This window comes from Heterocephalus glaber, unplaced genomic scaffold (genome assembly GCF_053883595.1).
Source record: "Heterocephalus glaber isolate CG9 unplaced genomic scaffold, H.glaber_assembly_v1.0 deba00000281, whole genome shotgun sequence".
Lineage (NCBI taxonomy): Eukaryota > Metazoa > Chordata > Mammalia > Rodentia > Bathyergidae > Heterocephalus > Heterocephalus glaber.
In genome coordinates, this window is record NW_028258139.1 from 7,210,040 (window position 1) to 7,228,098 (window position 18,059).

General features: G+C 36.4%; 1 protein-coding gene across 1 annotated transcript in view; it reads right to left on the reverse strand.

The window, feature by feature from the left end:
- The window catches only part of Ube2v2 (ubiquitin conjugating enzyme E2 V2), a 33,350-nt gene extending 16,598 nt beyond the window's left edge, over nucleotides 1-16,752 (reverse strand). The window contains exons 1-2 of the mRNA XM_004837535.4: nucleotides 16,663-16,752; nucleotides 858-1,006 (exon numbers count right to left, since the gene is read on the reverse strand). Coding sequence (XP_004837592.2) covers nucleotides 858-1,006; nucleotides 16,663-16,678 — 165 coding nt within the window. The 5' untranslated portion in view covers nucleotides 16,679-16,752. The remainder of the gene's footprint in view (nucleotides 1-857; nucleotides 1,007-16,662) is intronic.
- Nucleotides 16,753-18,059: the final 1,307 nt, after the last annotated feature.

An 18,059-nucleotide genomic window follows, 5' to 3' on the forward strand; every position in this document is an offset into this window, starting at 1 on the left:
GTCCTGAGTTCGATCACCAGTACAAAAAAGAAAAAAAAAAAATTTCATAAACCTGACAAAGGCCTAAGAATAATGTACAACAGGATAACTGCCAACAATACTAGAAAATATGTAAGAATCCTAGTTTTTGTGTTTTGTTTTGTAGGTGCTAGAGACTGGACTTAGGGCCTTGCACATGCTAAGCATGCAATCTGAGTTACACCCTCCCAGCAGAACCTTAGACATTTAAATATACTTTATAAACTAAGACAGTGAGGCCTACAGTGTTTCCATGCCATGTGACGCATCAGAGGGCAAACATCAATGTGCACCCAATACCCTCAGAAACCCTCAGTTACACACAAGAGGGTTAGTAACCTGTTATGTCAAAATAATTATTTCCTACTTCCCAAATATCCCCTCCATTTCCTCACCTTTTTTCCTCTCTATCTGGAATGTTCTCCCAATCACCACCTTCAGAAATCCTACCAGTCAGTCCTTTAAGGCTCATTCCAAAGGCAACTTCCTCCACTGTTCAGCTTTCCTCAATTATGCCAGCTAGAAAAAACATATTCTAAAGTCCCGTAGTGAACTTGCTCTGCCATATTTAAAATCTGCCATTTATACTGGGTTTTTTCTCCTCTACTAAACTATAAACACCTCTACAGCAATGACCATATCAATCTTCCTCCCCCCACAATCCTACAGATAATCAAGTATTATACTCTGCACACAGGAGGTATCAATAAATGTATACAAAATAAAAGAGTTCAGTTAAGTCTTAATTATCTTAATATTAATCACCATAAAATGTTTTTTCTAAAGTAACGATATTAAAAGAAAAAATATATAATATATATATAATATATAGCACTAACCCTTGGTGGCCCAATAATCATGCCTGTCCACCTTGTAAGTGTCATATCTTCATCATCTTCAAGGCCCCAGCTAACCGTACCATCGCCTACTCCTTTTTGTCCTTCTTCAAGTTCTTCCAACAAGCGAAAATTACGAGGAACTTTAACTCCTATACAAAAGAATATCAATGTAAATGTACAAAGCTCATAATTATAAGAGCTACACACATTTAAATTCAGCATTTTCCAGATTGATCTTTATACATTATTTCCCCAAAACACAAAATTTCCCTTAAAAAGCTTTCTGCCCCAGAAAATGCTGAGTCTAATAACCTCTCAAAATGAAAATGTTACAGAAAGCACCATATCAATCATTAACAGCAATACAGAACATGTACAAAAATTCCTACTTAATTTTATACTGTCATCAATTACAAGAAAATCATCATAAAATGAACATTTTCCCGACCTAAAATACCACAAACTCTGCATCAAATCAACAGGCATGACCAGAAAGTTCATATAAATTCTAAAGATCTTCAGTGAGAATTGTGTTCCATCTTTAAAAATGTACCAAAAGTTAAAGAGTTTTCTAGAATACTGGAGTGGCTCTGCTCGTGGCCCACATTCTTCCTCTTTCCATTTAGTTTCTGTCGCTAATCAATTGGGTGCTCCCCTGCAAGGTCAGCACCATCATTCAACTGTCACATGGGGAGTTTCTATATTTGATCTGTGAACAAATCTTATATTCCTAGTTTCATAGGACATTCCCTTCACCTTCTGCCTCAACCTAGTAAAATGTTCACCATCCACTAAACCTTCTCACACTTCCACGTCACATGTTTCTACTGTTTAGACCTCATCACTCAAGGTATTCCTAAAACCTTAACATAGAAATCTCTCAGTCTATAATCTCCTATATTTCTAGTTTTCATGCCCTCTTTCTCAATGAACCTGATCTTTCCCATCATTCTGACCTCCAGTCCTTGGAATCCAACCACGTATCTTCCAATTTTCCACAATCTTTCCTAGAACTACTGACAAGGACCCTACCAAGAGAGGTCTGCCATGTGCTCAACAGCATCTAATATGTCACATCACCAAACCCTATTATCACACATTCAGTTAAAAATATGAACATGCTCTTGCACTCATGTTCTTGTGCACATGCTTTCTCATTTACACATAAAATCTCAAGGTAGAAGGAAAAAAATGACATCTGCTTAAAAGCAATTACATCACTTTGTGTAGCATCTCTCTCCCCATGAAACCAAAACATTTCTTTTACTTCCCACTTCATAGTAATCCTTCTGGACACGTAATGAAAAATATACACTTTAAAATAAAACAAACACTAGCCACTTTATGTACATGTGCTTTGTAAAACCGACTGAAAATCATAGGCCACAGAAATAAGGAGTGTTATAAATCACAGTAACAAGTGTTAAACGTTTAGCATATATTAGGTGATGTTTTAAATAAGTCATCCCATTTAATCCTGAAAGCACCTGAAACTAAAGAACTCATGTGACCTTCCCAAGGTCACACAGCTCAGGGGCAAGTCTAGTATAAAAGCCGTTTCCAGACCAAAGCTTCCCTTTTTACCAATGAGCTGCACAGCACCACAAGCTGCATAGGCAGTACGTGCTAGTAACACAAGCACACAGATTCTAGGAATCAAACTGCCACAGTCCAAGTCCAGGTCTGCAGCCCACCCCTGACCTGTAACTCTGACAACCTTTTCTCAATTGTAAAAGTCAGATAACAACAGTTCCTACCTCAAATGAATCATTGTGGAACTTAAAAGTAATCTACCTTAAACAAATGCTGACTTATCGTTTTAGGATCCTTATTAAATAGAATGACATAAAACTTCTATTTACCTCTAAGTTGTTGACAATAATAGCTCCTTATAAATTCCTGAAGGGTGGTCCCTGGAAGTTTATCTTAAGGTCTAAATTTCTACTTATGTAACACTGAGACAACTACTTTTCTTATTTTTTGATAGCTGTAGAGTCATTAACTATTGCTACTAAACTGCTCTCTCTGAAGTAATCCTAACCAATCCTGATTACCCTGGCCATTATGAAGTCATTCCACCAAAAACTCTAAAGTTGAATTGAATTTTGTATAACCAATTTGGTCAGGTAACCATTATGAGCATCTAAAACTACAAGGAAAACAAAATAAAATTAGTTTCCTTAAGTGACAAACCTACTTACTGTTATACTTTTCACCATCTCTCTATATAGAATTTTGGAAAAATGATGCAAAATTAACAGACCCACTACTGGCTGGCCATGCTAACATTTAAGGATTACAGTTGCTATGATGATTTTGTTATTTTAGACTCAGCCCAAAATATACAGTGAGCTATGTTTTCAATTCAGGGCTTGAACACTTGGGTCCTATTTCATCTTACTAATGCCTGTAAAGAGGAAAAAAGCCACAAGGTGGGGATATTGCATCACAAAAGTTACAGTGAAAGGTCTACGTTCTGGGTCTCAAGGCAATAAAAAGGTTATTAGTCAACATATCAAATCAAGAATTGAATTCAGGCTTCTGAATACTATTCATATTCAAATCTCCTAGTTAGTACATCACAATGAACTTCCACTCCAGAGAGATTAAGGCCAAAAATAGCACCAGGCATGGTGATGCATGCCTGTAATCCCTGTATTTTGGAAGGCTGCACCAGAACAATCAATAGTCTGAGCCCAGCATGGGCAATTTAGCACCTTTTTGAGACCCCAACTCAAAATTAAAAGCAAAAGGGCCAAAAATATAGTTCAGTACAAGGGCCCTGAGTTCAATCCCCAGTGCCCCCCCCACACACACACACGTACAAGAAACAGGGATTTACCTTCTAGTTTTACAGTGCTTAAAGTATTAATAGAAACATACAAAAGCTCTGTGGTAATTCTAAATTCTCTGAAGTTTAGAACTCAAATATTTTGATTTTAAAACAAAAAACAGAGGAAACACTTGCCTAGATACTAATTCATCAGATAAATGATTTAAGATAATGCAGAATTCGTGATGGAATCAAGACTAATTTTTTAAAAAAAAGGGCTGGGGATTTAGCTCAGTGGCTTCGCAAGCGGAAGGTCCTGAGTTCAATTCCCGGTACCAAAAAAAAAAAAAAAAGAGCCCCAAAGTAGACATGTATGAAAATGTTATATTTAGTAGAAGCAGCATTAAATCAAATGCAACCTTGTTACCAGAAAAATAAATCATTATTTTGCCTTAAAAGACACTAATGGGAAAACTGACAGAATATTAGCAGATCCCACAAATAAGTTCATCAATGTTAATTTCCTGATATTAATAATTATACTGTTGTAATATAAAATGTTCTTGCTTTCAATAAATACACAATGAAGTATTTAGGGCTCAAAAGGCATATTTCTGTTATCTTGAATATTTCAAAAATTAAAATCATGTGTTTGTTTTAGGGGAAAGGGTGAGAACATCCAAGTGCATGCAAAAAATGTTAAATATTAACACTTGATGAATCTGGGTGAAGGCACTGGTAATTCTTTGTAGTATTTATTTAACTTTTCTATAAATCTGAAGGTTTTTTTTTTAATGGGAAAGGTTAACGATGTTAGAACATTTTATCAATATGGAGAAGTAAAATTAGTGGCCTCTCTCTCACAGTACGTAAGAACCAATTCCAGCCAGACATGGTGGTGCATGCCTGTAATCCCAGCACTCTGGGAGGCTGAGGCAGGAGGATCACTGAGAGTTAAAGGCCAGACTGGAATACATGGCAAGACCTGTCTCAAACTCTTAAAAAGAAAAAAGATTCAATTCTAAGCAAATTAAATGTATAAATGTGAAGAGTAAACCAGACTTTAATAATAGATATCCTTATTACTTTAGGATGTATGAATGGATTTCTTACAACAAAAAAGAATAAACCAAAAGGCAGAGAAGCTTGACTAAAATATAAAACTGAAATTCAAAGACAAATGAAAACAAAGGTGAAAGACTGAAAGATGTAAAAGACAAAATGCCAGTATCAAAGTACAGAAAGAATTCCTCCTTTTAAAAAAAGGCAAAGACAAAATTTGAGAAAAATGGACATATATTTAGAAAAAGGTTTACAGCAGAAGAAACAGGAATAATCAATAAACATCTAAAAATATGTCCAACCTCTCCAGTAGTCATTGAAACATAAACCCATAATGATTTGTCTAACAATTCCCAGTTGGGACAAAGATGTACAGAACAGAAAAGCTCAATGGCTGCCAAGATTAGAATAGACTGGTACAACTCTGGTGAGCCAACTGATAATGTTTATGGTGATCCAAGTATAGGCCTGAAAAAAACAAGCAAATGCTCCCAGGAAGGCAAGAACAAAAATGTTAACTTAGCCCTTTAAATAGGAACAATTTAGAAACAGCTTGCACAACATGGCACATAACAGTACACTACTCTGCTGCAATTAAAATGAAGGACTAGAACTTCTAGTATCAGTCAAGACTACAATTTTTAAAACCTATTATTTAATGGGTAGAGTTTCAATTTTGCATGATGAAAAAGCTCTAGAGCAATGATGGCAAACATTTTAGAACTTTCAATGATACAAACAGCCTGCTGTGGCATGCATGCCATAGGTCCACCACAACTGTTCTAGAGACTGGTTGCACAATAATGTGAATATTTGTAATACTACTGAACTGTACAGTTTTAAATGGGTGTAATGGTAAATGTTACGTGTATTATGCAATTAAAAATTTAAAAATTAACTTTATACTTCTTATAGGTACATACATATATAGCAAATGTATAAATATGTTTGCAATAAAAATCTTCAAACGGTATTAAAAAAGCAGAATAGTGATCACCTCTGGGTGAAGAGAAAAGAACTAGGCCTTGGAAAGAAAAAGAGACTTCAAATATGTGTAATATTTAATTTCTTTAAAAGACCTAAGACAAGAATAATTTAGAATTTGAAAAGGCCAAAGTGGGTATATTCAACATATTCTTCTGATGTTTCTGATATGAAATATTATCAGTAAATAAAAACATGCAACTATAAGAACTATGAGCTATTACACACCCATCAACCTAAATACAATGTTGGTAGAACTACGGGAAATATATTTACATATCATTAGTGGCACTAAAAATCATACTGAAAAGATAATTTGACAAAATATAAGAATTCTTAAATATTTACATACTTTTGACCTAAAAGACTACATGTGAAATTAACCTTCAAGAACAAAACACAGGGGTAGATTGCCTTCAAAGCCCCTGTACACCATTTTACCATCTACTCCTGATCAAGGCCCAATTCCCTTTCCAAGAGACAAGGCTATTCCTGCTTCCTTTGAAGCTGGGGAGGGGGCTATCTCACTTGTTTTGATCAAGAGAATGTGACAAGTGACGCTGGTCTGGTCCTAGGTCTCCTTGTAAGAGGACTGGTAACCTCTGCTTTGGTTTTTAGAAGCCAATCACAATGTAAAAATTCTGACCACTCTGACACCACTAGGATATGAAAAAATCCAAACTGACCACCTGGAGAGGCCACAGCAGCCCATTACCAGATGATTCAGCCATGTCAGTAACCCTAAGTGAGACCAGCAGAAGAACCATTCAGTCAACAGCCACATGAAAATGAATAAATCACAGTTTGGAGTTACTAAGTTTTAAGGTGATTTGTTAAACAGCAATAGACACCTGGAAAAGGAGGTAGAAGAGGAATGTGGAAAAGCAATCTTAACAAAAATGTTAGCAATACAAAAACAAGAGGACAACTGTCACATATATTCAGGTAAATAACATTACATGTCATTTTAAAGTACGTGAATTATATTAACTGTATATAAGTGAAAAAGCAAACCTAACAGCAACATATACACACAGATCATAATTATCAACACTTTCTTATATACAACAGTACAGACCCAAAAATAACCTACAACTTACATCTTAAACTCACTGGGTCCTAGAGCCAGGCGTGGCGGCACATGCATGTAATCAATCCCAGCACTCTGGGAAGCTGAGGCAAGAGGATTGAAAAGTTCTAGCCCAGCCTGAGAAATACAGTGAGATCCTATCTCAAAATAAAAAATACTAAAAGGGATAGGGATATAGCTCAGTATGAGGGCCCTGGGTTCAATCCTCAATACTGGGGGAAAAAAATTTAAATATAAGCTCATTGGACCTGTGGAATTTTTTAAGAGGTCTAGTATACAGAGAAAAAAACAGCAGTTACCAGGGTCAGAATGGGAGAAAAAAGGGAGACATAGTCGAAGGGATACAAAACAGCAGATATAAAGGATAAATGACTCTGAAGATTTAACATACATTTGTGTATTCAGAATTTTTGCTAAATGAGTAGCTTACAGCTGCTCTTGCTTCGGGGAAAATGGGTGAAGTATGTGAGACGATGGATATACTATTTCACCACAGTAATCATTTTACTGTACAAATGTACCTAATAACGTGTATACCTTGAATATACATAATAAATTTTATTTTAAAACATAAAAAAAATTCATTGGGCCTTTTTCCCTATAATATTAGGAAGTTTTAGAACACTAAGAGGAGCAGTCCTCCCCAAAATAAATGATGTCGTTCTATATGATCACTACTCTTTCCTCTGTTCTGGACTACAGGAACTTGCTCCCCTTTCAGGCATCAACAGTGGAATTCCTCACTGGGTGGGCTTACCATCCTATCAGCTCTGAACATTCAGTCAGTAAAGGAACTAATCTGAATCACTAATCCCCATAACAGTTCTTTATTCTGGAAAATCCTTGTTTCATAATCCCAACCGGGCCCATAACTCTAACTGGTTGATTAAAAAACATAAATTACAACCAGACAATTAGCAACACCATTTACTGACACAGAGAACATCAAAAATGTCACAAATACTCAAGTACTAACATCAGGCAGTATGTTATAAAAAATCTTTAGAAACAAACTGCAGTCATCACTCAGACACTGTACATTTATACAAATGTTGGTTTAATGTTAAATTTTCATTTATACAATTCACAGAAAAAAATTAGAAGCAATATTATTCTGCTGAAAAGGTTTACCAGGTACAGCAATTTTAATCTTAATCTCCAAAATAAATATTTCAAAAAACAGCATGAGACTAAAAATATACTGTATTTCATTAGAATACATTTAAGTTTTAACTGCATTTAATAACAACTGCTTAGTATTCAGTTAGGAAATGAGAATACATGTTAATACTTTTGTAGAATATACTATTTTAAATCCAGTACATATTCACTGAGTGCTTAATAGATTTATAAATATTTTTCATCAAACATAAGATAACATCCAAAGCTTCATCACAAGGATGGCTCAATATATACAAATCAATAAATACATCACATAAATAGAAGCAAAGACAAAAATCATATGATCATCTCAATATATGTAGAAAAAGCCTTTAACAAAATCCAACATCCATTCATAATAAAACCCTAAATAAGACCTTATCTCAATCTGATGAAAGCCATTTATGACAAACCTACTGCCAACATCATATTAAATGGAGAAAAACTGAAAGTTGTCCCTCTAAAATCAGGAACAAGACAGATGTCCACTATCATCGCTCCTGTTCAATGTAGAACTCAAAATATTAGCCAGAGGGCCAGGAATTTAGCTCAGTGGTTCCGCCACCTGCCTCGAAAGCGCAAGGACCCAAGTTCGATCTCCAGTACCAAAAAAAAAAATTAGCCAGAGCAATCAGGCAAGAGAAAGAAATAAAAAGGATACACATAGGAAAAGAAGTAAAACCATCCTTATGTGCAGGTGACATAATCACACAGAGGATTCAAAAAACTCCACCAAAAGATTTGTTATGGCTTGTATCTAGATGCCCCCTCAAAGCCTCAGGCACTCACAGGGTGGGGCTTTACAGAGATGGCTGGATCTAGGGTGTGTGAAAATGGATTAAAGGGGTGATAACTAAATCAATCCATTGATTGGTTTGGCATAGTTTTGGGTGTGGATAGTGGGAAGGTTCACCCCAGGTACGGGTGACACTATCCAATAGGCTTGTAGCCTGGATGGGATAAAATGGAAAGGGAGGCTCAATGTTGCTGCTGCTGCCTCCTACCTGCCCTACCAGGGACTGTTTCTCCTCTGGGATGCCCCTCTGCCACACTGCCCTACCTTGGAGATAACTGACTATGATCTACAAGCTCTACAAAATATGAACTGAAATAAACCTTTCTTCCTTTAACTTGTGTGAGTCAGGTATTTGTGCGAGTAAGCAATGAGAAAGTAACTAAGACAAGACTTCTAGAACTAATAAACAAATTCAGCAAGGTAACACAGTGCAAAATCAACACACAAAAATCAACGGCATTCTTGTATACCAGTAATGAATACACTAAGAAAAAAAAATTAGGAAAACAATACCATTCACAATAGTTTCAAGAAAAATTAAATACTTAAGAATTAACCTAACCAGAGCCAGAGATTTAGCTCAGTGGTTCTGCTGCCTGCCTCACAAGCCCAAGGTCCCTAGTTTGATCCCCGATACCAAAACAAAACAAAACAAAGAAATCACCATTTGACAAGAATTAACCTAACCAAGGAAGTGAAAGACTTCTATAACAAAAACTACAATACTCAGAAAAAGGAGATTGGAGAGGACATCAGAAAATGGAGAGATAGCCCTGTTCCTGGATAGCCAAAACCAATAGTCTTTATGGCCATACTATCTAATCTGATATACAGATATAATCCAATCTCAATTGAAATACCAACAGCATTCCTCACAGAATAAAGAAACCAATCCTGAATTCATATAGAATAAGAAGAGTCCCAGAACAGTAAAAGTAATCCCAGGCAACAAAAGCAAAGCAGGAGGCATCACAATCCCAGACTTCAAAATATATTACAAAGCTACAGTGATAAAAACATAATGGTACTAGCACAAAAACATACATGTAGATAAATGTAACAGAATAAAGGATGCAGAAACAACCCAGGCACATTCCGTCAGCTGACCTTTGACAAGGGGGCCAAAAATATGCTGCAGGAAGCATAGCCTCTTTAACACTTGGGTGCTGAGAAAAGTGGCTGCCCACTTGTAGAAGATTGAATCTAGATCCATATCTCTATCATGTACTAAATTAAAATCAAAATGGATCAAAGGCCTAAATATTAAAACCAAAACAATCTGCTGGAAGATAAAATAGGTAAAGCTCTTCAGGCTGTAGAAATAGGAAAGGACTTTCTGACAAAACCCCAACTGCACAAGAAATAACATCAAGCATCAACAAAGGGGAATATATCAAAACAAAATGCTTCTGCACAGCAAAGTAAACAACAGAGTAAAGAGACAATCCAAAGAATGGGATAAAATTTTTGCAGCTACACATCAGACATTGGACTACTATCTGAATTCAAAATAACAGACCCCAGGCCAGGGATTTAGCTCAGTGGCACTGCGCCTGCCTCGCAAGTGCAAAGTCCTGAGTTCGATCCCAGTGAGGCGGGTCGGGGGACAGACACTCCAAAATAAAACGCCCAATCAAAAAACTGGCAACTGAAATAAACACTTTCAGAAGAAGTAAAAATAGCCAATAAACAAATGAAAAAATGGTCAACATCTCTGGCCATTAGAGAAATCCAAACTAAAACATTTCTAAATTTCTAAAGATTCCATCTTTTTTTTTTTTTTAAAGATTCCATCTTTGGAAAAATGGCTAGCATCAAGAAATCATGTAATAACAAATGCTGGCATGGCTGTTAGTGGAAAAGGAATCCTTCTGCATTGTTGGTGGGATTGAAAACTAGTACAACCAGTACAGAAATCAATAGGGAAGATTTCTCAAAAAAAACCTAAAACTAGAAATTTCCAGCTATTCCCCTTCTAGGTATCTTCCTGAAAGAGTTCAAGATATTATATTACAATAATACATGTGTACCCATAAAGTAGTACAACTCATAATACCTAAATTTTGGAAGCAGCTTATATATCCATCAACAGATGAATGGCTAAAGAAAATGTGGTATTTCTATATAATGAAGTGCTACTCCACTATAAAGATGGACAAATTTGAATCATTTCTAGGAAAAAAGATGCACCTTGAGACCACAATGTTAAGTGAAATCGGACACAAGTTAAATATTGCATAGTTTCTCTTATATAAGATATCCAAAGCATAAAGAGCAAAATAAGATAAGATGATAATAGCAAATAGGGAAAAAAATCTTTTGCAAAGGGGAAGAGGACCAAGAGATGGGGAAAGGGGACTATTGAGGGGATAGGAAGGGAAGAGAATGTCAAAAATTAGAATGTGTTATGCAACTGTATCAACTCCCCACAATGAATGTGATCATTTTGTACCACAAACATGTCCTAATAAAAATTAAAAGAGAGCATCTACAGCATAATGGACCACTACTTTAAGAAATTTTCAAAAACTACCAATTAAACTATAAGACAAATATCTAGTTTAGATATTTTAAATGTTAGAATTGATGAAATAATACAGTAGATAAAAAATTTCTGAAAATATAAAATTCAAATCAAGGTTTGAACCTTTGAAGTATTTATCCCTTCAAGTACAAGTGGAAAAACCTCTGGTGGAGCCATTTATTTTCTCATTCTTACACAGAAACTGTACACTTACAAAGAAATTGTACTGAAGAAAACAATGAGAATAAGGCCTGGGATGTAGCTCAGCAGCATAGTGCCTACCTGGCAACTGCGAGTCCTGAGTTCAATCCCCAGTACCAAAAAAAGGAATGAGAAAACAACCGGCACTCAATACAACAGTGAATTTATCACAGATATTTATTTTTACTTTTCTCTCAATATTTATGAACCAGCCTATAGCAAGTCCTGCTGACACTAAACAAAGAGATTCTTCCCACAAGATCTTAAAACCCAGAAGGGAAGACAACCATTAAGTAGATTCATCCAAATACAATGCAATAAACTGCAAATTTTGCCTGGCTACACAATAGGTTATCCCAATGAGACAGGCCTAGGGAGAACATAGCACTTATTTAACATTCTACAGTAAAATATCTGTTGGGCTGGGGATTTAGCTCAGTGGTTCTGCTGCCTGCCTCACAAGTGCAGGGACCCGAGTTCAATCCCTGGTACCAAAACTACATATATAAATATATATTTAAATTATAAATAAAATATATAAATATAAATATATATTTATATATATTTATAATGAAATTTATAAATTTAATTTATATAAATTTATATTTATATAAATATAATATATTTTATATTACTATAAATTTATATAATTTATCAAATTTTAAATTTAATTTATATAAAATATAAATTAAAATATATATATTTATATAGTTCATAGTTCTTTAACTATAAAGAGAAACTTTTCTTATAATAAACTAGTAATGATTGCAAATCTTTTAGAGCTTTCAATGATACAGCCTGCAACGGCATGTATGCCATAGACTGGCCACCACTGAACTAGGCAGTGATAGAAAATCAAGCAAATTATATTCTGGTTCCTCTTTAGTTTTAATGCCTAAGTAAAATTAGGAATGACATATACTCTAAAAGATGTGAGGCCTTCTGAGAGACTACTAAATTGGTATAACTGCTCTCCTGTGAGTCTAAGAAGCTATAGTTAACTTCCATAGTCAGAAAACTGTATAAAACAAAATAAACAGCTGCTCCTCCTAATCACTGCTTGTGAAGTAAACACTTAAGAAAATTAAAGACTTTTCAATAACTTAAATATTTGCCCTGAGGAAATAAGCCACTTAATAATACTGTTTAGTAAATCACAACTTGTAATTTCAGTAACAAGGTGAGAATAGCATGAATAACAGTGTATCACTTTACAATATTCCAATCACTGGATTGCAAAATCTGTCACACAATTACTATATTTCCAAAGAATAACCTGCAGTATGCCTGATATCTAGCTATTTAACTTCTTTTTAAATGTGAAGTTAAACCTCACCCGGCAAGGTTAAGTTCAGACACTTGCCCCACCACATGGTAATCATGTAAAATAATCACAATTAGATCATCAATTATAATGCATAGTTTTTCAACATAACATTCTTTTAAACAAAGAACAACCCATAGGCAATGAAGATATATCAAAAGCCAGCCTTGGGCCAGGGATTTAGCTCAGTGGTTTCGCTGCCTGCTGCCTGCTGCGCAAGCGCAAGGACCCGAGTTCAATCCCGGGTACCAAAAAAAAAAAGCCAGACTTTTCTTTTTCTTTTTCTTTTTTTTTTTTTTTGGTACCAGGGATCGAACTCAGGACCTTGCACTTGCGAGGCAGGCCCAGTGCCACTGAGCTAAATCTTCAGCCCCCAGCCTTTCATTTTAATAAAGTAGGTAAAATAAATTGGTCTTCATAAAAATTTAATAATGGGTTTTGAAGGACAGCATTTCAAAGAAAGTGAAGACAAAGAATATGAGAAAGTAAACCATACATCTACTAAGGGACTGGTATCTAGAATATATAAAAAACTACTACAACTAAACAATAAGACAAATAGGCCAATTAAAAAATGAACTGTGATAAGCAGCCATAAAATCTGTGAAGGTAAATTATAAACACAAGTGAGGAAACTGGCTGTGAGAAAGATGATCCCCTAGAAGTGAAAAACTTCATAAAGGAATGGTCAAAGATGTTCCAAATACTTAAAGCACAAAGGATAAAATACTAGTATTAATAGAATCTTAGGCATGTGGCAATTCAGTTTAGGAAGGACTAAACTTCTTCAATATCTTGCTCTGTATCATAAATTATATGACAAAAAGAAAATGGAAAGCACTTTTCAAACTACTTGACAAGTTTTTAAAAGAAAATAAAACACCCTAATTCTTAATTTCTCTAGCACTTTAAAATTCAGTGTACTAAATATTAATTTTACTATTTTTAAATTTTCCTATAATTTGTAACCAACCAGAAGAGTTCTTAAAATATTTTCAAACGTCTTAACTTTCCTACTTACCTAGACTGCTTTGGACAGTTTCAGTTTGCACATTTTTAGCCCCCAAATTATTATTATAAAAACACTACCTGTTTAGTGAGGCTGCATTATTTAATCAATTCTCAAGAGCATATATATATCAAGAGTATCAAGAAAAATCTACTAGACCAGTAACAAGTCTCAAGATGGAAATACACTAGTTTAGCTCTTCCATTGTTTAATTCCAAGGTTCTATGTTATGATTTACATGTGCAATTCTCATTACTACTCCCCAAGTTCATCATATCTAAGCATTTTCATCTAAAATGAGGAAAAACTAGGATTAGTGATTAAAGGACATGCCCATAATGGCAAAGCAGCCTGTTAGAAACAGTAGGGAAATCAGAACACTGCTAAACTAGTTCTTCCACTAGCATACACAAAGCTGCCCACTTCTGAAAAGGATTTACTTTGGTTTTTTGTCCATATAGCTTACAGAGACCTAAACTACTCTCAAAGAAAAATATCTCATTTTTTTCTGAACTTCACATTGACATTTTATAAGCACCTGCATTCAGAGACTAGAGTCCCACTGCAACACTAGTATAACCTAAGTGACAAATTTTTAAACGTATGTTGTGGTGTAATGTGGTATCCTAGATGGATGGGGTCCTTTAATATCAAAGGATATTAAATAAAAACTAAAGAAATTTGAGTATAGTATGGATTTTAGTAAATAATGTCAACATGGGTTTATTGTGACAAAAGTACCACATTAATCTAAGTTATCAATAGTGAAAGGTGAACGTGAAGTATATGGATACTCTCGGTACTATCTTCACGACTTTTCTGTAGATCTAAAACCTATTTAAAAAGGTAAGAAGGTGTGTAAGGGGAGGGGCGAATGAGATAAAACTTATTAAATAAATAAATAAGTACTATGTACACTTTCTCTCCTACCAGATTAATGCTTTTTTTTGGAGACAAGTTCTCCCTATGTCCTTTAGCCAGGCCTTGAACCCACTATGTAGTCCAGGCTGGCCTCGAACTCTGACGATTCTCCTGTCTCAGCTTCCCCAGCGCTGGGATTACAGGCATGCATCATCACGCCCAGCAATGCTGAGATCCCGTGAGATTTCAATCGCAGACACTAAATAGTATTTATAAACTTCCACTCCCTAGAGTAGTGTTTCTTAGCTATGATGCAGGAAATACTTTTGACTCCCAATACTAACTCTGTCTCTAGGAAAGGGGAACTTAGCCAGCGGGGTCTCCATCGCAGTCCCACTTCCATCTATGAGAAGGATCTGTCTATGAGTCTGAAATAAGGATACTGCAAGGAAAGAAAATGTGAAAGCCACTCAGTAGCCTAAAAAGGAATGAATTTCATGTTTTCAGGAACATTTCCAAACACTCAGTTCTTCATAATGGAGAGCACTGAACGCAGGGTGTAAGACCTGGATTCTAATCCTTTTATTACCAACCAATTATGTAAAACTTTTTATTCCTTTTGGCCTCAGTTTTCTCATATGCAAAGAGGGCCAAAAGGATATACAAAGTATGTTTCAGCCAAAAAGTCTCAACCTGATTAGAATTACTTTTTCTCTCAAAAAATTTAAAGAATAGTAAAAGTAGCTGTTGCACAGTGAAATACAATGCTTTTAATAAAGATTTAAAAATATTCATCGGCTGGATGTGGTGGCACAGGATATGTAATCTGAGAATTTGGGAGGCTGAGGCAGGAGGATTCTAAGTTGGGAGGCCAGCACATGGATTTCAAACAGCAACACAGTAATTAAAGTTGTAACACTAAAATATCACTTTTACAATAGTCTTTGTTTTGCTGGTTAGCTATGCCCAAGAATAATGAAATATTTATCCAAAGCTGGAATTACTAAAGATTTTATCAGCTACAATACATATATACATTATAAAGATGATTTAATAGACATGCAGAACGTATCCTGAGGCATTACTTAAAAGTACCAATTGCAACATATATTCATTCAAAGCCTTCTATTTTAGTACATATAGGTTTGAAAATTTCATTTTATTAAGCAACGACGGCATGAAATATTAAATCACAGTTCTATAATCTAGTTCCAATAAAACTAGAAAAAACATACTATCTGTTTAAATAGTAAAACAACACTTTTAATTTATTAACATTTTTGAAATGGTCCGTTTTTTAAAGCTTCACCGTTAATATTTAATTTGAAAGTCTGTGCTCAGAGGAAACCACTGTATTCAGTATGGGAGAAGTTGAACAGCTTATCTAAGAAACCACTTGTTCTTCAATTAGCTTTCATCTTGCTCTATGCTTTTAATTTGTCTGCATTGCAGTTTTTCACTTAAATGAAAAAAAGATAACATGGTCAGGTAAGAATAATCACCTAGCCCTCATTCTAAGAGCAATCGTGCTCATGTCATTAGTCTTCTCCTCCCCCACCCAAGTCAAGTTGCGTGTGAGAGAACTAGATGCCCTCCACCCCCTCAACTCGACCCAGGAGGCCTCTAGGCGCAACCCCATCTTCGGTACCCGAACCCGACACCCGCCCACCTTGGGACCTCCTCTCCTAATCCCCCCAGCACCTTCAAACCACAACTCCAACCCACACCAGCAGGGCCCTGCTAACGTGGCCGCGCCAGGGCCACCCCGCCACCATCCGTGAGCGCGCAGCCGAAGCGCGAGCACGACCATCCTCCCCTGACTGCCACCCCAGGCCCTTGGCATCCGCGCGGGTCCCACCCGGACCCTCCCTGGTCCCGGGTTTTGCTCCACAGGGACCGCAGTGCTCAAGAGAGCGCACACCGGCTTCTCCCACAAGATGAGCTCCCGGCCACCAGGAACAGGCGGAGGGGTAGTGCCAGGTCCGTGCGGGAAAGCAGGCAACCCATCCCAGAAACCGACCTGTGGAGACCGCCATCTTCTCCTACAGCCCGACGCAGCCGCCTGAACGCACGGGACGTCAACGTCACTTCCGGGAGCGCCCCGCTGGGTGCGCGTCATTCCAGACCCCGCCTCCAGCGACCGGCTCTGCTGCTGCCTGAGCTGTGACAGCGCGCACGTGGACCCGAGGGATTGGGGACCCTCCGTGGGGACCCTCCCTGCTGTTTCCTCAACTTCGTGTAACTCTACAGCTCTCTTGAAATAAAAAGTTCATGGGGAAAAAAAAGTTCATGGGAGGGTTAGTGGACAGAGTTGAATCAGTTTCCCTAAATTGAGCAAAAGACAGAAAACGTGTTGAAAAAACCATACGCCCAAGGGATGTAATCGGTGAGCGCTACAGTGGCCACGAACCAAGTGAGCGTGTGAACAGAGATGTGCGGCGAGGAGATTCGCGCCTATTTACAACCTCTGTAGTACGTTTACAAAAACAAGAAAAGGAAAGAGGAAAACCTCTCAATGTTTCATACTGATTAAATATTGATAATATTTGGACAAAGCTGAATCACACAGAATACGTTATTAAAATAAAAATAACACAAAACATGGGCGTTGACAAATGTGTTAAAAAACTATTCCAAAGGGGGAACAGGATATTTGCAGAACCTCTAAGAATTAAGCAAATTTATTGTATTTTTCTTTCAATATATGCCTAACAGTGAAACGTGATTAAAATGTATCGCTAAGCCTGAAAAGATCGTTCAAAACGTATACAGTAAAAATTTTAAGGAAGCCTTATGTCACTTAAAAAGGTTTTTCGTCCGTAGTTTTCAGTGTTACTACTATGTAACAAATGGCTCAATAGCTGCTTCTCAAGTGTAGTATAAAATCTGGAGGGCCAGGGATTTAGCTCTGTGGTGCCGCTGACTGCCTTGCAAGCACAAGGTCCTGAGTTCGATCTCCGGTGCCAAAAAAAAAAAAAAAAAGCTGGAAATCAATATTTCATACTATCATGCTTGTGTTGTAAAAGGGAAAAGTGGGGCCAAGGATGTAGTTCAGAAGTAGAGTGCTTGCCTAGCATGTGTGAGACCCTAGCTTCTACTCTAGTACAGTACTGCCAAAAAAAAAAGGAAAAATGAATCCCAAAGAACTGAAATGAGTTTTCTAAGAGCATACATCTACCAGTAGGTTAGAAAAAAAAGCTGGAATTCTAATGTAGTTGTGACTGCAAAGTTAATGCTGTTTTCATCCCTGGTTTCCATTACTATGTTAGCCACAATTCTTAAGTTGCTATAATGGTACCTATAGTCTGAAGCTTTTGATTTTACAGTAATTATTATGCAGAGAAGGGGTAATTACTGCAGGGATAGAGATTCTTAGTTCTTTCAGTTCTGCTCATTGGGCCCATCCCTTTACATATC